Source organism: Physella acuta, unplaced genomic scaffold, assembly GCF_028476545.2.
Source record: "Physella acuta isolate Inbredline_101_S28 unplaced genomic scaffold, ASM2847654v3 ptg001487l, whole genome shotgun sequence".
In the NCBI taxonomy this organism is placed as follows: domain Eukaryota; kingdom Metazoa; phylum Mollusca; class Gastropoda; family Physidae; genus Physella; species Physella acuta.
This window is the reverse complement of record NW_026733002.1, coordinates 397,425-422,251: the sequence shown is the minus strand read 5'-3', so window position 1 is coordinate 422,251 and position 24,827 is coordinate 397,425. Positions and strand designations below refer to the sequence as shown.

General features: G+C 42.7%; 2 protein-coding genes and 1 long non-coding RNA gene across 4 annotated transcripts in view; 1 reads left to right on the top strand and 2 right to left on the bottom strand.

The window, feature by feature from the left end:
- The first annotated feature begins 4,234 nt into the window (after positions 1-4,234).
- On the top strand, positions 4,235-6,508 carry LOC131928351 (uncharacterized). The gene is made up of 3 exons (XR_009383764.1): positions 4,235-4,400; positions 4,902-5,180; positions 5,617-6,508. It is a non-coding gene; the product is annotated as an uncharacterized LOC131928351 (long non-coding RNA).
- A 499-nt stretch (positions 6,509-7,007) lies between these two features.
- Positions 7,008-9,519, bottom strand: LOC131928338 (uncharacterized). The gene is made up of 3 exons (XM_059284340.1): positions 9,419-9,519; positions 8,380-8,597; positions 7,008-7,658 (listed from the first exon to the last, which is right to left on the bottom strand). The coding sequence occupies exons 1-3, from the start codon at positions 9,517-9,519 to the stop codon at positions 7,528-7,530; spliced, it is 450 nt and encodes a 149-aa protein (XP_059140323.1). The 3' UTR covers positions 7,008-7,527.
- A 5,523-nt stretch (positions 9,520-15,042) lies between these two features.
- LOC131928340 (protein unc-93 homolog A) overlaps positions 15,043-24,827 on the bottom strand; it is a 49,997-nt gene continuing 40,212 nt past the window's right edge. For both annotated transcript variants that reach the window (XM_059284342.1, XM_059284341.1), the window contains 2 exons: positions 19,758-19,889; positions 15,043-15,417 (listed from right to left, as the gene is read on the bottom strand). In XM_059284342.1, coding sequence (XP_059140325.1) covers positions 15,116-15,417; positions 19,758-19,889 — 434 coding nt within the window. In that variant the 3' untranslated portion in view covers positions 15,043-15,115. The remainder of the gene's footprint in view (positions 15,418-19,757; positions 19,890-24,827) is intronic.

Below are 24,827 nucleotides of genomic sequence, written 5' to 3'. Positions count from 1 at the left end.
TATTGTTATTGTTATTGTTATTGTTATTGTTATTGTTATTGTTATTGTTATTGTTATTGTTATTGTTATTGTTATTGTTATTGTTATTGTTATTGTTATTGTTATTGTTATTGTTATTGTTATTGTTATTGTTATTGTTATTGTTATTGTTATTGTTATTGTTATTGTTATTGTTATTGTTATTGTTATTGTTATTGTTATTGTTATTGTTATTGTTGTAGTTATTGTTGTTGTTATTGTTGTTGTTGTTATTGTTATTATTGTTGTTGTTGTTGTTGTTGTTGTTGTTGTTGTTGTTGTGTGAAATGGTTCAGGTTCACGGCAACGTGATAACTTGTCAAGGCAAAAGTTGACGGAACTTGTTGTGGATTTTATCAACAGCCGCATCCTGTGTGAGATAAAAGCTGAAGTCTCACATTGATTCACACACCCCCACACACACACACCCACACCACCACACACACAAACCCCCCCCCCCCCCACACACACACCCACACACCCTCCCCCCACACCCACAGGTTCACACACAAAACACCATAAATAAAATTACACCATAAATAAAATTACACCACAAATAAAATTACACCATAAATAAAATTACACCATAAATAAAATTACACCATAAATAAAATTACACCATAAATAAAATTACACCATAAATAAAATTACACCATAAATAAAATTACACCATAAATAAAATTACACCATAAATAAAATTACACCATAAATAAAATTACACCATAAATAAAATTACACCATAAATAAAATTACACCATAAATAAAATTACACCATAAATAAAATTACACCATAAATAAAATTACACCATAAATAAAATTACACCATAAATAAAATTACACCATAAATAAAATTACTCCATAAATAAAATTACACCATAAATAAAATTACACCATAAAAAAAATTACACCATAAATAAAATTACACCATAAATAAAATTACACCATAAATAAAATTACACCATAAATAAAATTACACCATAAATAAAATTACACCATACATAAAATTACACCATAACTAAAATTACTCCATAAATAAAATTACACCATAAATAAAATTACACCATAAATAAAATTACACCATAAATAAAATTACACCATAAATAAAATTACACCATAAATAAAATTACACCATAAATAAAATTACACCATAAATAAAATTACACCATAAATAAAATTACACCATAAATAAAATTACACCATAAATAAAATTACACCATAAATAAAATTACACCATAAATAAAATTACACCATAAATAAAATTACACCATAAATAAAATTACACCATAAATAAAATTACACCATAAAAAAATTACACCATAAATAAAATTACACCATAATAAAATTACACCATAAATAAAATTACACCATAAATAAAATTACACCATAAATAAAATTACACCATAAATAAAATTACACCATAAATAAAACTACACCATAAATAAAATTACACCATAAATAAAATTACACCATATATAAAATTACACCATAAATAAAATTACACCATAAATAAAATTACTCCATAAATAAAATTACACCATAAATAAAATTACACCACAAATAAAATTACACCATAAATAAAATTACACCATAAATAAAATTACACCATAAATAAAATTACACCATGGCTAAGACACATAATTGTTTCATTGAGAATTTGATTCTATCAACTCTTTACCTGAGAATTTGAATCTATCAACTCTTTACCTGAGAATTTGAATCTATCAACTCTTTACCTGAGAATTTGATTCTATCAACTCTTTACCTGAGAATTTGAATCTATCAACTCTTTACCTGAGAATTTGATTCTATCAACTTTACCTGAGAATTTGATTCTATCAACTTTACCTGAGAATTTGATTCTATCAACTCTTTACCTGAGAATTTGATTCTATCAACTCTTTACCTGAGAATTTGAATCTATCAACTCTTTACCTGAGAATTTGATTCTATCAACTCTTTACCTGAGAATTTGATTCTATCAACTCTTTACCTGAGAATTTGAATCTATCAACTCTTTACCTGAGAATTTGAATCTATCAACTCTTTACATGAGAATTTGAATCTATCAACTCTTTACCTGAGAATTTGATTCTATCAACTCTTTACCTGAGAATTTGAATCTATCAACTCTTTACCTGAGAATTTGATTCTATCAACTCTTTACCTGAGAATTTGAATCTATCAACTCTTTACCTGAGAATTTGAATCTATCAACTCTTTACCTGAGAATTTGATTCTATCAACTCTTTACCTGAGAATTTGAATCTATCAACTCTTTACCTGAGAATTTGATTCTATCAACTTTACCTGAGAATTTGATTCTATCAACTTTACCTGAGAATTTGATTCTATCAACTCTTTACCTGAGAATTTGATTCTATCAACTCTTTACCTGAGAATTTGAATCTATCAACTCTTTACCTGAGAATTTGATTCTATCAACTCTTTACCTGAGAATTTGATTCTATTAACTCTTTACCTGAGAATTTGAATCTATCAACTCTTTACCTGAGAATTTGAATCTATCAACTCTTTACATGAGAATTTGAATCTATCAACTCTTTACCTGAGAATTTGATTCTATCAACTCTTTACCTGAGAATTTGAATCTATCAACTCTTTACCTGAGAATTTGATTCTATCAACTCTTTAGCTGAGAATTTGAATCTATCAACTCTTTACCTGAGAATTTGAATCTATCAACTCTTTACCTGAGAATTTGAATCTATCAACTCTTTACCTGAGAATTTGAATCTATCAACTCTTTACCTGAGAATTTGATTCTATCAACTCTTTACCTGAGAATTTGATTCTATCAACTCTTTACCTGAGAATTTGAATCTATCAACTCTTTACCTGAGAATTTGAATCTATCAACTCTTTACCTGAGAATTTGATTCTATCAACTTTTTACCTGAGAATTTGAATCTATCAACTCTTTACCTGAGAATTTGAATCTATCAACTCTTTACCTGAGAATTTGAATTCTATCAACTCTTTACCTGAGAATTTGAATCTATCAACTCTTTACCTGAGAATTTGATTCTATCAACTCTTTACCTGAGAATTTGAATCTATCAACTCTTTACCTGAGAATTTGATTCTATCAACTCTTTACCTGAGAATTCGATTCTATCAACTCTTTACCTGAGAATTTGAATCTATCAACTCTTTACCTGAGAATTTGAATCTATCAACTCTTTACCTGAGAATTTGATTCTATCAACTCTTTACCTGAGAATTTGAATCTATCAACTCTTTACCTGAGAATTTGAATCTATCAACTCTTTACCTGAGAATTTGAATTCTATCAACTCTTTACCTGAGAATTTGAATCTATCAACTCTTTACCTGAGAATTTGATTCTATCAACTCTTTACCTGAGAATTTGAATCTATCAACTCTTTACCTGAGAATTTGAATCTATCAACTCTTTACTTGAGAATTTGATTCTATCAACTTTACCTGAGAATTTGATTCTATCAACTTTACCTGAGAATTTGATTCTATCAACTTTACCTGAGAATTTGATTCTATCATCTCTTTACCTGAGAGTTTTAATGACCCCCCCCCCCCCCTGACGTCTGCTAGACCTCGCTGCTCCCAAACATTTTCGTTCCAATGTTGGCTGCCACCACATCTTTACAGCGGGAAATCCCCTACAGTGTTTCTTCCAGACTTTTTTCTCCGAGAGCACTTGATATATTCGGCGGGGGGGGGGGGGGGGGTTAACATTTTCCTGGGGGGGGGGGCGGAGACTTGTAAAAGTATTGGTTTTACCCCCGAAGAAAGTCTACCGTCTTCCCCGAACGACATTAAAAGGTTTCTGTATAAATTCCATGTCGTTCTTGGAAGGCGGTAGACTTTCTTCGGGGGGGGGGGGGGTCTGACCGTGATGCCTGGAAGAAACTGATCCCCTCAAAAATATTCGGGAAAATCCGGACCACTCCAAGTTGATTCCTATACAAATCAAGTTTGAAATGCGGACAAAATCAACAACCTCCACCCCAAGTTTAACAATGGTGTAACAACCCACGTGGTTGTCACGTGGATGACTTGTGTGGCTGTGACTCAACCTCTGGTGATTGAAAAGTTTGACGTAAGTTTTAAAATGCTGACCGTGATGACGACAATCTACGCAGTGGGACACCTCAATTTGGTTTACCCGCAAGTTTGGAAAATAGTTTCTTGTCTTAGCCAGCGGGTTGTTTTTTTCCAATAATATCTGCGGGATTTCCCAAAGTTTCTAGAGGCCGGTATAAGACGTGGCACCCACATGCCGGGGCTACAGACATCAGGACATCCAGTCGAGGGCATCTGATGACGTCATGACCAGCTACTGACCACCTGGTCCCGAGACAATACTTCAAGCAGCTAGAAATGTAAGTAGATTCAATCTCATCTTGTGTGAGTGTAGCTAGAAATGTAAGTAGATTCACTCTCTTCTTGTGTGAGTGTAGCTAGAAATGTAAGTAGATTCACTCTCTTCTTGTGTGAGTGTAGCTAGAAATGTAAGTAGATTCACTCTCTTCTTGTGTGAGTGTAGCTAGAAATGTAAGTAGATTCCTGATGTGAGAGTTAGTTGTGTGGGCCTGATGTGAGAGTTAGTTGTGTGGGCCTGATGTGAGGGTTAGTTGTGTGGGCCTGATGTGAGGGTTAGTTGTGTGGGCCGGGTGTGAGGGTTAGTTGTGTGGGCCGGGTGTGAGGGTTAGTTGTGTGGGCCTGATGTGAGAGTTAGTTGTGTGGGCCTGATGTGAGGGTTAGTTGTGTGGGCCTGATGTGAGAGTTAGTTGTGTGGGCCTGATGTGAGGGTTAGTTGTGTGGGCCGTGTGTGGGGTGTTTATCGCCTAACATAAAATGTTTTTGTCTTTGATCGTTTTCAGACGTGTGACCCGTGTTCTGAGTGACCCGTGAGACCCACGACCCGTGTTCTGAGTGACCCGTGAGACCCACGACCCCTGAGACCCACGACCCGTGAGACCCACGACCCGTGTAGCCCACGACCCGAGAGAGTGTAGTCAGCATGTCCCAGCCCAGCTTGTACGGACCAAAACTTCCAGGACAGCAGGAGCTCAACGACCGCCTGGAAAGCTTCAGAGACTGGCCCAGTGGGGAGGTTGTCAGGCCGCACGATCTGGCTGTGGCTGGATTCTTTTATTTAGGTGAGACTTGTATCAAGTTTAGGTGAGACTTGTGTCAAGCTTAGGTGAGATTTGTATCAAGTTTAGGTGAGACTTGTATCAAACTTAGGTGAGACTTGTATCAAGTTGAGGTGAGACTTGTATCAAGTTTAGGTGAGACTTGTATCAAGTTGAGGTGAGACTTGTATCAAGTTTAGGTGAGTCTTTATCAAGTTTAGGTGAGACTTGTATCAAGTTTAGGTGAGACATATCATGTTTAGGTGACACTTGTATCAAGTTTAGGTGAGACTTGTATCAAGTTTAGGTGAGACTTGTATCAAGTTTAGGTGACACTTGTATCAAGTTTAGGTGACACTTGTATCAAGTTAATTTGAGACATATCAAGACTTATCGAGACTTATAACCAACCTTTAACCCCCGACCTTTAACCCCAACTTTTCGACGCTTCTCCCGTCAGGTCAGGGCGATCACGTGATGTGCTTCCACTGCGGGGGTGGGTTGAGGTCCTGGGTGGCTGGTGACAAGCCCCTAGACGAGCATAAGAGGGCTTTCCCGACCTGCGCCTTCATCAGGGCCACGCTCATCATGTGACGTCATCAGGACCACGCTCATCATGTGACGTCATCAGGACCACGCTCATCATGTGACGTCATCAGGACCACGCTCATCATGTGACGTCATCAGGACCACGCTCATCATGTGACGTCATCAGGACCACGCTCATCATGTGACGTCATCAGGGACACGTTCATCATGTGACGTCATCAGGACCACGCTCATCATGTGACGTCATCAGGGACACGTTCATCATGTGACGTCATCAGGACCACGTTCATCGCGTGACGTCATCAGGGCCACGCTCATCATGTGACGTCATCAGGACCACGCTCATCATGTGACGTCATCAGGACCACGTTCATCATGTGACGTCATCAGGATAAGGTTCAACGTGTGACGTCATCAGGACCACGCTCATCATGTGACGTCATCAGGGACACGTTCATCGCGTGACGTCATCAGGACCACGTTCATCATGTGACGTCATCAGGACCACGTTCATCATGTGACGTCATCAGGACCACGTTCATCATGTGACGTCATCAGGGACACGTTCATCATGTGACGTCATCAGGGGGGACACGTTCATCATGTGACGTCATCAGGGACACGTTCATCGCGTGACGTCATCAGGGACACATTCATCGCGTGACGTCATCAGACACAAATTAAAAATTGACGTCATTAGAGACGTGGCCATTATTTGACGTCATACAGCTTTGTTATTCAGCATTTCTTTCTGACTTGAGATTTTAAACATGATTTATTTTGTCATAACAAATTATTCGGTTTTTATTTATTTTTTGTTTCGTTGTATATCTGTCATAACAAAATTGTTTTCTCTTGATTGCCCGGACATGTAATTTAAAAAAAAAATAATTAAAAGGGAATTGAAAGGGAAATTTTCTCTTTTCATGGGGTGGGTTGTCGGGGTGGGTTGAATGGTTTGTTTTTCGGAGGGGGGGGGGTGGGGTATCGGCCTATCGCTAGAAATAAATTTAGGATACAAGGAGAATACTATTTAAATATTATAAACAGCTTGGATGATATAATACATAGACGAACATGGGACACATTATATCATACATTCTCCCATACAGTCTTCCAAAGTTGGTTTTTTTTTTAAACATTAAAAAAAAAAAAAAAATAATATTACCAGTTTTTGTTTCGTTGGGTTAGGGTGAGGATTAGAATTATATCTGTTAAAAAAATTAAAATAAAACAGATTTGACTAGTGCGGTTATTTTACTTCAAACAAAAAAAATCACAAAATACACATCCGGTCAGTAAACAATGTAATTTAAAAAAAAACTAAAGTATTTTATGTTGAAAGGGAAGCTATTCAAGTAAACGGAATGAACGTTGTATTTATGCTCAGTACCGTCCCTTTGACCATCTAAAAAGGATTTGCAACTAAAACGCAGGGTTGGGCAAAGTCGACTTCAGTTGAAAAGTTTAGGTCAGTAGAAAAACGGAAATTGTCAAGAAATCATCGTTTGACTTTTGCCACAAAAAAAAAAACGGAAATTGTCAAGAAATCATCGTTTGACTTTTGCCACAAAGACCTCAACATGGCAGACGACTGGGTAGGTCATCGTCTGGCTGTCTGATTGGTTGTGGTCATCGGCCGGACTCTCTCAAGTCAAGGTCAGTGAAACCTTGACACGTACCACTCGATGACGACTTAATGCGTGCGTAAAACGACCGTGAGTCCAGTTGTAGTCGATTGACCTTGAGCCCAAGTGTCTGACCTTGACATTGAATACTTGTGTAGATCAAAGCTCCTGGCTGACGTCATTACCCGGGCTGCTTACGTCAGCCTGCCGTTAAACTGGAGACAAAAGATTCTGACGTCATCCACCGCTACTGACGTCACCAGTCTCGTGCACTGTTCCCTGATGAGGGCCAGCAGCAGCCTTGACCCTGTGTACAGGGCGGGGTCTGCAGATAACAAGGTCATGGTCACGACAAAAGTCAATGAAAGGTGGTCAGAGTTCACTTGATCGTGCTGTATGTATTGGTTGCGTGGCTGCTTGTATGGTCATGGTGTTCTACCGCTGTCAGAGGCGTAGCGACCCTTCCCGGCGACCGGGGACAAACTTTTCAATTTTCACCCTCCCCTCAAACTTTCGATTTGCACCCCCCTCAACCTTTCAATTTATTTTTCCAACCCATTTTGGCGCCCCCTAAGGACATATGTCCCTCCCCGACCCACCCACCCCCCCCACCCCCGCTACGATACTGACTGCTGTTGTGGTGATGGTGAAGGTAGATTGTTGCTGTTGTGGTGATGGTGATGGTATCATGTCGCTGTTGTGGTGATATTGTCATGTTGCTGTTGTGGTGATGGTGTCATGTTGCTGTTGTGGTGATGGTATTATGTTGCTGTTGTGGTGATATTGTCATGTTGCTGTTGTGGTGATGGTATTATGCTGCTGTTTTGGTGATGGTATTATGTTGCTGTTGTGGTGATGGTATTATGTTGCTGTTGTGGTGATGGTATAATGTTGCTGTTGTGGTGATGGTATTATGTTGCTGTTGTGGTGATGGTATAATGTTGCTGTTGTGGTGATGCTGATGATGGTCTCACAATGATGGTTGTGGTGCTACTCTTATGGTCGCGATGTTGAACACATGACCTACTTTGACACACATGACCTACTTTGTATTTTCCTTGACACCATGTTGTGCAGGGTGAAGGCCGCCGTGTCTGGGTCACTTGTGGAGGCGAGTGGTCCGGCGTTAGCCCAGACTCCCTGCAGCAGAGCGGCTGGCGAGAAACTTTTTTCTTTCGGCTTCTGATTGGCTAGGGAGTGATGTGGCCTTGACCGTCGACTAAACGAACTTGACATTTGAGTCTGGGAATCGTCGCCATAAGGTCTGCAAGAAATCAACAATGGCTCTACTGTGAGGTCTTTAGGTCCTCAATGCGGCGGTGGGGGAGGTGACGGGTGGGGGAGGTGACGGGTGGGGGAGGTGACGGGTGGGGGAGGTGACGGGTGGGGGAGGTGACGGGTGGGGGAGGTGACGGGTGGGGGAGGTGACGGGTGGGGGAGGTGACGGGTGGGGGAGGTGACGGGTGGGGGAGGTGACGGGTGGGGGAGGTGACGGGTGGGGGAGGTGACGGGTGGGGGAGGTGAAGGGTGGGGGAGGTGACGGGTGGGGGAGGTGACGGGTGGGGGAGGTGAAGGGTGGGGGAGGTGAAGGGTGGGGGAGGTGAAGGGTGGGGGAGGTGACGGGTGGGGGAGGTGACGGGTGGGTGATGGGTGATCAATATTTGACTTAATTCTCGAGACGCGTGACGTCATGTGATGTGCCCCGGCCAGGTAAGTGCTGCTAGTCTATTTTTAGCAACAGGTATGTCACGTGTTGTCACCTGACCGACATAGTGACGTGTCACACACAGCCCCCCCCCCCCCCCACACACACACTCCAGGAAGTTGGAGCACATTTGTTATAGTTTCCAGTTCTATATTTAGATCCCAGATTCCAGTGTCGGAATAAAAACAGATGTGTTTCATTCAACTCGCCCCCCCCCCCCACAACCCTCAAGTTTCTTCTGACGTCAATTTTTTATAATCAACATTGAACATATCACTAAACACATGACTAAACACATCATTGAACATATGACAAAACACAATATTGAACACATGATTGAACACACATGCAACCATCGGATGTGACGTCACTGTACTCACCTGATACCTGCACCTGCACCTGCACCTGCACCTGCACCTGCACCTGCACCTGCCTGTCCCAGCAACCAGCCGAGCGTGACCAGCTGACAGAGTGACGTCATGACACCTCCTCTCACCTGTCAATCAAACAGCCACGTTTATAGCTAGCAGCCGCGTTTATAGCTAACAGCCACGTTTTTTAGCTAACAGCCACGTTTATAGCTAACAGCCACGTTTATAGCTAGCAGCCACGTTTATAGCTAACAGCTAAGTTTATAGCTAGTAGTCACGTTTATAGTTAACAGCCACGTTTATAGCTAACAGCCACGTTTATAGCTAACAGTCACGTTTATAGCTAGCAGCCACGTTTATAGCTAACAGTCACGTTTATAGCTAGCAGCCACGTTTATAGCTAACAGCCACGTTTATAGCTAGCAGCCACGTTTATAGCTAACAGCCACGTTTATAGCTAACAGCCACGTTTATAGCTAGCAGCCACGTTTATAGCTAGCAGCCACGTTTATAGCTAACAGCCACGTTTATAGCTAGCAGCCACGTTTATAGCTAACAACCACGTTTATAGCTAGCAGCCACGTTTATAGCTAACAACCACGTTTATAGCTAGCAGCCACGTTTATAGCTAACAGCCACGTTTAAAGCTAGCAGCCACGTTTATAGCTAACAGCCACGTTTAAAGCTAGCAGCCACGTTTATAGCTAACAGTCACGTTTATAGCTAGCAGCCACGTTTATAGCTAACAGTCACGTTTATAGCTAGCAGCCACGTTTATAGCTAACAGCCACGTTTATAGCTAACAGTCACGTTTATAGCTAGCAGCCACGTTTATAGCTAGCAGCCACGTTTATAGCTAACAGCCACGTTTATAGCTAACAACCATGTTTATAGCTAACAGCCACATTTATAACGGACAAACAGGAAACATTCTAACTGTCCGCAGGCCGACAGGTGGGTTGGTCCGGTAATTACCCAAGTTACGTCATGTGCTATTCTTGGTTTGTTATAATGAGGATACTTATTAGCCCTGGGCAACGAATTTAATTAGTTTCCAGAAGTTCATTAGTGTACTAAAACGTTAGCATATAGTTACAAAAACCTAAGTTGTTTACAAAACTTTTTTTTGTAACCACTAATTTAGTAGGCCTAACCAAAAATTAGTAAAAACTAATGTAGTTACGGAAAAAATTAGTGGACAGAAACATAATTAGTTACGTGATGTGTAATATTTCTCAGAAACTTAATTAGTTACTTGAAATGTAATATTTACCAGAAACTTAATTAGTTACCTGCTAAAACTTTCACGTGAAATATTTTACGGACTGGCGATAGCACTTTTTGCTAGACGTACCTAGTGTCTTCTCTACAGCACTAAAGTATATAAAGTATACATGCAGTAGATTCTGCTTACCAAAGACTTGCTTCTTACTTGACTAAGGGAAACAACTTTCCTACACAGTCCAGGGGACGTCACCCATAAATATCTCAGCTGTCATGCTGTCAGTCAATCCAAAAATTATTGCCTCTAACGCCCCCTACCTGGTGATGGGACGTTATGATGTGATCCTGTGAGTGGCTTAACCACACCGCCACACATCACACAGCCACACCACATACAGCCACACACAGTCACACTACACACAGCCACACCACACAACACACAGCTACACCACACCACACACAGTCACACCACACCACACACAGTCACAGTACACATAGCCACACCACACCACACCAAACACAGCCACAGCCACATCACACAAAGCCACATTACACACAGCCAGACAGATACAGAACTGTCACGTGCTAACCTTGACCCAATTTTTCGCATGCTAACCTTGATCTAGTTATCATATGCTAACCTTGACCTTGATCTACCTCACCTGTGTCACAATGTCCAGTGAGGTTGGGTCAGGGAAGAATCTAGAAACAAACACCAGACGACCGTAGGAAGATCTATCGACTCAATGCGTTATACACCGCGACAGTGCTGATGTTATACACCGCGATAGTGCTGATGTTATACACCGCGATAGTGCTGATGTTATACACCGCGATAGTGCTGATGTTATACACCGCGATAGTGCTGATGTTATACACCGCGATAGTGCTGATGTTATACACCGCGATAGTGCTGATGTTATATACCGCGATAGTGCTGATGTTATATAACGCGATAGTGCTGATGTTATACACCGCGATAGTGCTGATGATATACACCGCGATAGTGCTGATGTAGTCAAGTCAGCTGTTGTTCTCCTTACAGACCTACAGCTTCCTGTGACAGATGTGATCCAATGTTTCATAGCTCTGGCGTATGAATGGATGGTGTGGTCAGCTCTAAGGCTGGCCGCCACTACTCTCCCTAACACGAGTCAGGTACCCATTAGAGCTGAGTCTACTCTGGGACTTCCTGCAGATTCAAGTCCGCACCGAGATCTGAACTCGAGATTTGTCGGTTAGAGGTCGAGCGCTCTACCACCCGACTATGCCACCGTTTACCCAATCACTCAATATTCACCCAACCAATATTCACCCAATCATTATTCACCCAACCACTCAAAATCCAACCAATCACTCACCACTTGTATGCCAAAAGAGAACTTAAGTCCTAAAGAGTTTCAATATTTTATTGATTTCAAGTCACAACCAGTAGATAATGATCGCTCGCCTCCCCCCACCCCGACCCACATCCCGACCCCCACCCCACAACCACCCGACCCTCAAGCTACGTTTTCTATTCACATCTGAAATCAAAACTTGACGGGCGTCATGTGACATCACGACCCTGTTGCCAGAAGGTGGGACGCTCGTTACCATGACAACCAGGTACGATTGGTGAGCTGGTGCTTGGGTTGGTTGGTCAACGCGTCACTTCAGGATACGTCACGTCACGGCACGTCACGTCACGTCACGGCACGTCACTCACGGCACGGCACGTCACTCACGGCACGTCAGGGCACGGCACGTCACGTCACCGCATCCTAATCTCCTCACCCAAGCGTGTCTGTGTTTCTTTGCCAGACACATGGATGTGTCAGACACACAGATGTGTCAGACACATGTGTCAGGCGCAGATGGAATAATCTTCAGTATTTAATACGTGAGGGGGGGGGGGGGCTAGAGGGAGGATTTAAAGATTCGAGAGATCAAATAAAACAAAACTTAGAGCTCACTAAACCTAAAACCTAAAGCAGAGATCTTCCAGCCATTGCGCTGTTATTTCGTCTCACATCAGTCTCTAATCAACTCGGGTTACTTCCCCTGTCCATATGAACTCTATTATAGGGAGATAACTTTTCTGTTGATCTACGTTACCTTATAATTACAGACGCTTCTTCCCTTCTCTCTCTCTCTCTCTCTCTCTCTCTCTCTCTCTCTCTCTCTCTCTCTCTCTCTCTCTAACTCTCTTACTTTTTACCTCCCTACCCTCTCGTGTAGACACGGACAGTCTAGACACGGACAGTCTAGACACACGGACAGTCTAGTCATACGGACAGTCTAGACACACGGACAGTCTAGACACACGGACAAACTAGACACACGGACAGTCTAGTCATACGGACAGTCTAGACACACGGACAGTCTAGTCATACGGACAGTCTAGACACACGGACAGTCTAGTCATACGGACAGTCTAGACACACGGACAGTCTAGACACACGGACAGTCTAGTCATACGGACAGTCTAGTCATACGGACAGTCTAGACACACGGACAGTCTAGACACACGGACAGTCTAGTCATACGGACAGTCTAGTCATACGGACAGTCTAGACACACGGACAGTCTAGACACACGGACAAACTAGACACACGGACAGTCTAGACACACGGACAGTCTAGACACACGGACAAACTAGACACACGGACAGTCTAGTCATATGGACAGTCTAGACACACGGACAGTCTAGACACACGGACAAACTAGACACACGGACAGTCTAGTCATACGGACAGTCTAGACACACGGACAGTCTAGACACACGGACAAACTAGACACACGGACAGTCTAGTCATACGGACAGTCTAGACACACGGACAGTCTAGACACACGGACAGTCTAGACAGACAGACAGTCTAGACACACGGACAGTCTAGTCACACGGACAGACGAGTCAAACGGACAATCTAGACACACGGACAGACTAGACACACGGACAGTCTAGACACCCGGACAATCTAGACACACGGACAGACTAGACAGACGGACAGTCTAGACACACGGACAGTCTAGACATACGGACAGTCTAAAATCTGAACATTTCTACGACTGATGAACTCAACCATTAGCATTGAGATTAAAAAAACCTGAACATTTCTACGACTGATGAACTCAACCATTAGCATTGAGATTAAAAAAACCTGAACATTTCTACGACTGATGAACTCAACCATTAGCATTGAGATTTAAAAAACCTGAACATTTCTAACCAATGGTTAGAGGGCCGAAAATGCCTTTTTTAGTTTCTTTCCTAAAGAGGGGCGGGGAGAGTGGGTGTCACATGGGAGCTAATAACACGTCACATCCGGTGCAGCATCACGTGACAGCTCTTGTTACACCGGATGAACTTTGTGGGCGGCGTCTGGCACATGACTGGCACACAGTCGAACTGGGGCCACATTCACAAGGGCCACATTCACAGGGGCCATCGACACTGGGGCCACATTTTGTGACCACAGTTAATAGGACGACGTCATGCCGACGTAGTTTGTCGTTGTGTACTGCAGCTATGGCAAAAATATTGATGACAAAAATATTAATGACAAAAATATTAATGACAAAAATATTAATTCCAAAAATATTAATGACAAAAATATTATGGACAAAAATATTAATGACAAAAATATTAATGCCAAAAATATTAATGACAAAAATATTATTGACAAAAATATTAATGATAAAACATTAATGCTAAAAATATTCATGACAAAAAATATTAATGATAAAAATATTAATGATAAAAATATTAATGATAAAAAAATTAATGACAAAAATATTAGTGCCAAAAATATTGATGACAAAAATATTAATCTCAAAAATATTCAAGACACTAATATTAATGTCAAAAATATTAAAGACAAAAATATAATTGATAAAATATTAATAACAAAAATATTAAAGTCCAAAATATGTATGACAAAAAAAATTAGTGACAAAATATTAGTGACAAATAACTAGTAACAAATTACTAGTTACAAAAATATTAATGACAAAATATCAATGACAAAATATTATTGACAAAATATTAATTACAAAAATGTGAAAAAATATTTATAACAAAATGACTAAACACTAATTACAAAATTATTAATAGAAAATAATTATGAGAGAAACTCGTACAAAATAATCAGCAGCAGTTAATTACTTGAAGCAGATTTTTGTCTTAGCGAAGAATTCACGCCGTCGATTATGTTAATTTATTCAAATTTTGTTTTTTTGGCCACCAAAGGTTATAAAAATAAAGATGGCGTCATAGCATCGGGTGCAACCGATAACAATCACATCGCTACACAACGATAACAATCACATCGCTACACAAGAATCTAAGATCATCACAACATTAAAATAAGGATACCCCCCGCCCCCGCCCGACCCCCCCCCCCCCCACCGCTATATAAACACAGCCCACGTGATGCTGGTCTGATGTTGAATTAAGGAGATTGTCTTCCGTCAAAAAATGAATTTGTGTTTTGATATATGTCACGTGACTTCAGCCTCGTTATCGATTCCGGCCTCCGCCATGTTGGGGTTAATCTCGCTGTTGGCGTGTGACTCGTCAGTGACGTCACTTCCGTGTCTGTCCCGGTTGGCCACTTCGTTGGCCACGAGAATGAGGCCAAGGAAACCAATGACGTGGAGCACAAGGGCAGCGTACAATGACGTCATCAGATTCTGTGTGAAGATAGAGGTGAAGAAGCTGGCGATGAGCCCTAAACCCTGGCAAACCCTGAACCCCGTCATGGCCGTGTCCTTCTCCTCACGGGCGTACCTCGTCACGATGGCTGCAACAGAGAGTCACGTTAGTGGGGGTCAGGTTAGTGGGGGTCATGTTAGTGGGGGTCACGTCAGTGGGGGTCACATCAGTGGGGGTCATGTTAGTGGGGGTCAGGTTAGTGGGGTCACATTAGTGGGGGTCATGTTAGTGGGGGTCACGTTAGTGGGGGTCAGGTTAGTGGGGGTCATGTTAGTGGGGGTCATGTTCGTGGGGTCACATTAGTGGGGGTCACGTCAGTGGGGGTCACGTTAGTGGGGGTCACCTTAGTGGGGTTCATGTTAGTGGGGGTTACGTCAGTGGGGGTCATGTTAGTGGGGGTCAGGTTAAAAGGGGTCACTTTAGTGGGGGTCACGTTAGTGGGGGTCTCGTCAGTGGGGAGTCATGTTAGTGGGGGTCAGGTTAGTGGGGGTCAGGTTAGTGGGGGTCAGGTTAGTTTGGGTCCGGTTAGTGGGGGTCACATCAGTGGGGGTCACGTTAGTGGGGGTCACGTTAGTGGGGGTCAGGTTAGTTTGGGTCCGGTTAGTGGGGGTCAGGTTAGTGGGGGTCAGGTTAGTGGGGGTCACGTTAGTCGGGGTCACTTAAGTGGGGTCACTTTCTAGGTATTAAAAAGGTAGTGTATTATTTTGGGAACAGGGCATTCCCCCCCCCCTGTCAATTACCCCCCGGATATTTCCCCCCCCCCCCCGACATTACCCCCCAGAGTAATTACCCCCCCTGTCAATTATCCCCCTGTCAATTACCCCCCGCCCAGTAGGACATTATCCCCCCCGGACAGGGTTAGAGTTAGGGCTAGGGTTAGGGTTAGGGCTAGGGTTAGGGTTAGGGTTAGGGTTAGGGTTAGGGTTAGGGTTAGGGTTAGGGTTAGGGTTAGGGTTAGGGTTAGGGTTAGGGTTAGGGTTAGGGTTAGGGCTAGGGTTAGGGTTAGAGCTAGGGTTAGGGTTAGAGCTAGGGTTAGGGTTAGAGCTAGGGTTAGGGTTAGAGCTAGTTTTAGGGTTAGGGTTGTGTCTAGCTTTGGTTTTGGTTTTGTGTGAAGTTTTAGGCTAAGGTGGAAGCTTAGGTTTTGGTCTTTTTCTTAAGGTTTGGATTAAAGTAGTATATAGGGATAAAATTCTAGTTAGAGTTAGGATTTTAACTTGAGAGTGGGGGGGGGGGGGGGTAATTCCCCGGGGGGGGGGGTAATTGACAGGGTGGTAATTGACAGGGGGGTAATTGCTCCGGGGGTAAATACGGTGGGAAATGTCCGGGGGGGGGGAAATATCCAGGGGGTAATATCCTGTAGCCATTATTTTAGATTTAAAGACAATAATTTATTTTCACTTCTTAGTGCATTATTACATAAACGCTTGTTAGTAATACATTTTTCTGCATTTGTTTTTTACATGCTTTTTAAAACTTGTTTCTTCTGTCTATGTGTCTGTCTATTTGTCTATTTGTCTGTCTATTTATCGTGCTTCATAATTGATCAAAACTGCTGATCGAAATTTCGATCTATTGGATACATACGCTTTTCTTTGTAGTTATTTAAAGAAAATCTTTTCTTTTATTTTTTTCTGTATACAAGCATGTTACTATAATGTTTTTAATGCTTTTTTAATCCAAAATTTTTAATGCAATACGGTAGCAGGACTAAAAACTGTAGCGCACCAAAGGAACTTCATGATGCGCGTATCAACTCTAACAATGTGGAGTGGAGCTTGTAATCTCGTTCTCTCTCACATCCAAGTCTCGTTGGCAGGGAGAGATCGAAGTTTTCTAACCAATAAATAAATAAATAAATGGGGTTTAATATATTATAAATTTAGGGCCAGGATCTAGAAAAATAAATTTTTAAGCATGCTACTACTCCGGCCCACGTCTATAATCTATTGCAGTAATTTTGTTAGGAAGGAATCAATTGTGATTAGTAGGGCAAGAAGACAAATTCATATCTTAATAAATAGTTGTCAATATAGCATGAAAATTGGATGAACTATTAGGACATGCTAGATCTTTAATTAGAATATCTTAGTGTTAGTTAGGAGCAAGCCAGTATAATGGAAATCTTCTTTAATTAGGTGTACGTAATGACATTTTCACAATTTTGCATGTTGTAGGTATTATTGTTTATTTACCACTTATTTATGTTTTAGATAATTTATATCATTGCCTGCAGTTTCTTTGATATGATTGATAGAGTTTTAGTTGATCTCGGTAAGTTTTTATTTAGAGTTTTTTTGGGGTAGGTTAGCACATAAATTCTTAATATGTCATTGTGCTCTGATAAAAATAGATTTTATTATTTTTACAAACCTAAATCCTAATCCTAACTCTAATCCTAATCCTAACTCTAATCCTAATCCTAACTTTAATCTTAATCCTAACTCTAATCCTGACTCTAATCCTAATCCTAACTCTAATCCTAATCCTAACTCTAATCTTAATCCTAACTCTAATCCTAATCCTAACTCTAATCCTAATCCTGACTCTAATCCTAATCCTAACTCTAATCCTAATCCTAACTCTAATCTTAATCCTAACTCTAATCCTAATCCTAACTCTAATCCTAATCCTAACTCTAATCCTAATCCTAACTCTAATCCTAATCCTAACTCTAATCCTAACCCGAAGCTTACACAAAACCTGAACCCGATACAATGCCCACACAAATCTTGTCCTCTCGTGTTATCTCGTGTTATCTCGTGTTATCTCGTGTTGTCTCGTGTTATCTCGCGTTATCTCGTGTTGTCTCGTGTTGTCTCGTGTTATCTCGTGTTGTCTCGTGTTATCTCATGTTGTCTCGTGTTATCTCGTGTTGTCTCGTGTTATCTCGTGTTGTCTCGTGTTATCTCGTGTTATCTCGCGTTATCTCGTGTTGTCTCGTGTTATCTCGCGTTATCTCGTGTTGTCTCGTGTTGTCTCGTGTTATCTCGTGTTGTCTCGTGTTGTCTCGTGTTGTCTCGTGTTATCTCGTGTTGTCTCGTGTTATCTCGTGTTGTCTCGTGTTATCTCGTGTTATCTCGCGTTATCTCGCACATCACAGCCAGTTGTTGTATCAGCCGCTCGAGCGATGAATTAATTAATTAATTAATTAATTAATTAACTGGACCGCTGCGCCTGTTGATGGTGTCATGTGACCAGCAGACCACGGCAGATCGACCAGCCGTGAAGCGCGCGGCTTTTAGAGTCTGATGTCAACAGCTTAGCAGACGGCCCTGATTGATCTTAAAAGCCCGAGAGAAAGGGTTGGGTGGGGGGGGGGACTCGGCCCGTGGGTGAGAATGTCAGCTAGCATGAATGTCAACTAGCCTAAATGTCAACTAGCCTAAATGTCAGCTAGCCTAAATGTCAGCTAGCCTAAATATCAGCTAGCATGAGTGTCACATAGCCTGAATGTCACCAAGCATGAATATCATCTAGCCTGAGTGTGAGCTAACCTGAATGTCACCTAGCATGAATGTCAGCTAGCATGAATGTCAACTAGCCTAAATGTCACCTAGCCTGAATGTCAGCAAGCCTGAATGTCACATAGCCTGAATGAGCCTGTAGCGTGCCATCTGCTACCCCCCCCCACCTACCCTGTGACTGAGCCTGTAGCGTGCCATCTGCTAGCCCCCCCCCCCCCACCTACCCTGTGACTGAGCCTGTAGCGTGCCATCTGCTAGCCCCCCCCCCCCCACCTACCCTGTGACTGAGCCTGTAGCGTGCCATCTGCTACCCCCCCCCCCCCACCTACCCTGTGACTGAGCCTGTAGCGTGCCATCTGCTAGCCCCCCCCCCCCCCACCTACCCTGTGACTGAGCCTGTAGCGTGCCATCTGCTAGCCCCCCCCCCCCCACCTACCCTGTGACTGAGCCTGTAGCGTGCCATCTGCTAGCCCCCCTCCCCCCACCTACCCTGTGACTGAGCCTGTAGCGTGCCATCTGCTACCCCCCCCCCCCCACCTACCCTGTGACTGAGCCTGTAGCGTGCCATCTGCTAGCCCCCCCCCCCCACCTACCCTGTGACTGAGCCTGTAGCGTGCCATCTGCTAGCCCCCCTCCCCCCACCTACCCTGTGACTGAGCCTGTAGCATGCCATCTGCTAGCCCCCCCCCACCTACCCTGTGACTGAGCCTGTAGCGTGCCATCTGCTAGCCCCCCCCCCCCCCACCTACCCTGTGACTGAGCCTGTAGCGTGCCGTCTGCTAGCCCCCCTCCCCCCACCTACCCTGTGACTGAGCCTGTAGCGTGCCATCTGCTAGCCCCCCCCCCCACCTACCCTGTGACTGAGCCTGTAGCGTGCCGTCTGCTAGCCCCCCTCCCCCCACCTACCCTGTGACTGAGCCTGTAGCGTGCCATCTGCTAGCCCCCCCCCCCCCCCCCCACCTACCCTGTGACTGAGCCTGTAGCGTGCCATCTGCTAGTCCCCAGAAGGCCGTGTACAGCAACAACTCCGATGACTCACTGCTCGTCGGTTTCCATAGCGACGTCAGGATGAGAACGCCGATGTTCATTAGAAAACCTGAGTTCAGACAACAATGTAGGTCAAGGTCGGGTACAGACAACATCGTAGTTCAAGGTCGGACACAGACAACATTGTATGTCAAGGACGGGCACAGATAACAATGTAGATCAATTTTTGATCAATTTTTAAAATTTTGGTTAGATTCTCTTGAACACGGAATATGTATCAAAGTTCAACAAACTCATGCCCTCAACTTGTCCTCATCATTATATTAATATGACATCAAAATAACATTATATTAACAAGACATCTACATTATATTAAAATGACATCAACATGACCATAAAGTGACTTCAGCGTTACGCCAACTTGACTTAAATATGACATTAATATGAAAACAAGATGATTAAAATGTGACATCAATGTTACAACTCTTTGCTTCAAACATGAAATGAATTAGTGTTTAGCGAAGGCCTTTTATCAATACACTAGACTACCCGTTATCTAGTTAGATAACTGTGGGTTTCGGGGGGTCATCCATAAATGACATCACGTCTGCCAGCACTTTTCATCCCAAAATAACCAGACCCCACATTCAAAAAGACGTTTTTTATATTTTAAAAACTCTACTAAACTCTACTTCACCTGCCCAGTGCCCCGCCAAGTCTCAGACATGTTTGTATTTAAAAAAAAAAAAACGATTCCGGCCAAGCAAGGCTCTGACCACACTATCCCTTCATATGCTGAGTACATAGAAACAGGTGAACTCTACTTCACCTGCCCTATGCCTCCCGAGGTCCTGATAGTCAACCTTATCATTCACATGTAGGCCTTAAGAAAAAATAATTGAAAACATTGTTGTAAAAAGTAAAATAAATCTTTTACTATTACTAAACTCATTGTTCTAAACTTTTATAATTAATGTTGTTAATCTACCAATGAATATATTAATAAATTAATTAACGGCTTTAAATTAGTTTGTAATTAACAGCGTGTTTAAAAAAGAACAATATTTACCACTAAAAATCCTATTTTACAGCTCTACACATAATGCTGATTTTCCCCAATAACAAATAAAAAAATTAAAAAACTTTTTTTCTTTTTTCTACTATATTCTATTCTATTTTAAAAAGTTTAAGTTATTAAAAATGGATTTAAAATCTTTGTCTATACTCCGAGTTGCCATGCCACGTAGTGTTATATAAGAATATTCGAGAAAGTTTAGGGGATATCACTCCCGGTTTATTTATTTAACTTTCTTTTTTAGAATTTAACTTTTTTTGGGTGCCTTTTTTATAATATAACTTTTTTGGTGGCTTTGTTATAATTTAACTATCTTTTGGTGGCTTTGTTATAATTTAACTATCTTTTGGTGGCTTTGTTATAATTTAACTTTCTTTTGGTGGCTTTGTTATAATTTAACTTTCTTTTGGTGGCTTTTTTTCCTATAAAAACTGAGAAGTTTCATGCTGAGGCTTTTTCCCGGCTCACTCCCCTCCCCCCACACACACATTCACAAATAGACGCCGTCATCACCCCCCCCCCCTACCACACACACACATACACACACATTCACCCCCTCCACACATACAAAAACAATGTCCACAAAAAACACTCCCACACACATTTTCCCCTTCACACACACAACACTTCGCACACCCTCTGTATCCACACAATCCACCCCATCATGCGATCCTCCCTTCCCCCACCTCTCCACATACAAACAATCCTCCATTCAACCCCTCCCACACCCTCTCCACATACAAATTATCCTCCATTCAACCCCTCCCACACCTCTCCACATACAAACAATCCTCCATTCAACCCCTCCCCCACACCTCTCCACATACAAACAATCCTCCATTCAACCCCTCCCACACCTCTCCACATACAAACAATCCTCCATTCAACCCTTCCCCCACCCTCTCCACATACAAACAATCCTCCATTCAACCCCTCCCCCACCCTCTCCACATACAAACAATCCTCCATTCAACCCTTCCCCCACCCTCTCCTCATACAAACAATCCTCCATTCAACCCCTCCCCCACCCTCTCCACATACAAACAATCCTCCATTCAACGCCTCCCCCACCCTCTCCACATACAAACAATCCTCCATTCAACCCCTCCCCCACCCTCTCCACATACAAACAATCCTCCATTCAACGCCTCCCCCACCCTCTCCACATACAAACAATCCTCCATTCAACCCCTCCCCCACCCTCTCCACATACAAACAATCCTCCATTCAACCCCTCCCTCACCCTCTCCACATACAAACAATCCTCCATTCAACCCCTCCCCCACCCTCTCCACATACAAACAATCCTCCATTCAACCCCTCCCCCACCCTCTCCACATACAAACAATCCTCCATTCAACCCCTCCCCCACCCTCTCCACATACAAACAATCCTCCATTCAACCCCTCCCCCACCCCCTCCACATACAAACAATCCTCCATTCAACCCCTCCCCCACCCTCTCCACATACAAACAATCCTCCATTCAACCCCTCCCTCACCCTCTCCACATACAAACAATCCTCCATTCAACCCCTCCCCCACCCTCTCCACATACAAACAATCCTCCATTCAACCCCTCCCCCACCCTCTCCACATACAAACAATCCTCCATTCAACCCCCCCCCCCACACCTCTCCACATACAAACAATCCTCCATTCAACCCCTCCCCCACCCTCTCCACATACAAACAATCCTCCATTCAACCCCTCCCCCACCCTCTCCACATACAAACAATCCTCCATTCAACCCCTCCCCCACCCTCTCCACATACAAACAATCCTCCATTCAACCCCTCCCCCACCCCCTCCACATACAAACAATCCTCCATTCAACCCCTTTCACACCTCTCCACATACAAACAATCCTCCATTCAACCCCTCCCCCACCCTCTCCACATACAAACAATCCTCCATTCAACCCCTCCCCCACCCCCTCCACATACAAACAATCCTCCATTCAACCCCTCTCACATCTCTCCACATACAAACAATCCTCCATTCAACCCCTCCCCCACCCTCTCCACATACAAACAATCCTCCATTCAACCCCTCCCCCACCCATCTCACCACCGCCCTTTTATCTTTATAAATTAATACGAGCTACTGTGATGCTGCTAATGTCCAAAGTGATCCACACAGTTCACTTTTTTCATTACAGTTACCTTACTTGAGCCCTTGGTAAATTAAAAAAATCGATTGTAAGCCACCCTAATCCTCCCTCGCGTCGCCTCAACTTTCTTCAGACGTAAATCAATTTTTGCCTCAACTTTCTTCAGACGTAAATCAATTTTTGCCTCAACTTTCTTCAGACGTAAATTAATTTTTGCCTCAACGTTCTTCAGACGTAAATCAATTTTTGCCTCAACTTTCTTCATCAATTTTTGCCTCAACTTTCTTCAGACGTAAATCAATTTTTGCCTCAACTTTCTTCATCAATTTTTGCCTCAACTTTCTTCAGACGTAAATCAATTTTTGCCTCAACTTTCTTCAGACGTAAATCAATCTTTGCCTCAACTTTCTTCAGACGTAAATTAATTTTTGCCTCAACGTTCTTCAGACGTAAATCAATTTTTGCCTCAACTTTCTTCATCAATTTTTGCCTCAACTTTCTTCAGACGTAAATCAATTTTAGCCTCAACTTTCTCCATCAATTTTTGCCTCAACTTTCTTCAGACGTAAATCAATTTTTGCCTCAACTTTCTTCAGACGTAAATCAATTTTCGCCTCAACTTTCTTCAGACGTAAATCAATCTTTGCCTCAACGTTCTTCAGACGTAAATCAATCTTTGCCTCAACTTTCTTCAGACGTAAATCAATCTTTGCCTCAACTTTCTTCAGACGTAAATTAATTTTTGCCTCAACGTTCTTCAGACGTAAATCAATTTTTGCCTCAACTTTCTTCATCAATTTTTGCTTCAACGTTCTTCAGACGTAAATCAATTTTAGCCTCAACTTTCTCCATCAATTTTTGCCTCAACTTTTTTCAGACGTAAATCAATTTTTGCCTCAACTTTCTTCAGCCGTAAATCAAGTTCTCGTGTCTTAGGTCTCAGGTTTTAGGTCTCGTGTCTTAGGTTTCATGTCGTAGGTCTGATGTCTTAGGTCTTAAATCTCATGTCTTAGGTCTCAAATCTCATGGCCTAGGTCTTATGTCTTAGGTCTCACGTGTTAAGTCTCATGTCTTTCATACTTTATAGTGTTTACCCCCTCCCCCACCTCGGAGAAAAATGTCTGAAAGAAACCCTGGTCACCTGGTCCCGTGGTACCACGTCACGTGATCAGCGTCACGTGGTACCACGTGACACGTTCCATCAGCCCGTAAACGGATGTCCGGGTTTAGGCTTTAGTCCAACCAATTTCTCAGAGCCGGTTCACAAAGTGCTCCATCATGGCTCCACCTTCTCTATCCCAGCATCCATCTCCCCTCCCCGGGGGTGCGGGGTATCTGACGCCAGCTCCAACATCCATCTAACCTCCCCGGGGGGTGGGGTGGCGCTGTCGTCCCTCGCGAAAAGACTTGGATTGATGTTTTGACTCGTGTGCGTAATTTCTCGCTAACCAAATGCAGGCGTTCAAAAACTGTTCGTTTGAAAAACAAAAAAAAGCCGGAATAAACCGGTTTATTTATTGAATCATCGCTCGCGTTTTTACAGGCGCTCGAGCAACATCCCACCTTAATTTATTCCAACAAAATATTGCATTCGATTTATCTAGTTGTAGGCTGATGTCTGTCTGATGTCTGTCTGATGTCTGCCCACTGGTGTAGGCTGATGTCTGTCTGATGTCTGCCCACTGGTGTAGGCTGATGTCTGCCCACTGGTATATTCTGATGTCTGCCTAATGTCTGCCCACTGGTGTAGGCTGATCTCTGTCCACTGGTGTAGGCTGATGTCTGCCCACTGGTGTAGGCTGATGTCTGTCCGATGTCTGCCCACTGGTGTATGCTGATGTCTGCCCACTCTCCATACGT

Excerpts from the sequence above, each read along its gene's own strand:
- LOC131928338 (XM_059284340.1), bottom strand. The coding sequence starts at position 9,519 with ATGACGTCACTCTGTCAGCTGGTCACGCTCGGCTGGTTGCTGGGACAG. Across the intron at positions 8,598-9,418 it reads GGTGCAGGTGCAGGTATCAG|ACCTTATGGCGACGATTCCC; the intron begins GTGAGTACAGTG and ends GATTTCTTGCAG. Across the intron at positions 7,659-8,379 it reads GGTGTCAAGGAAAATACAAA|ACCCCGCCCTGTACACAGGG; the intron begins GTAGGTCATGTG and ends TGTTATCTGCAG.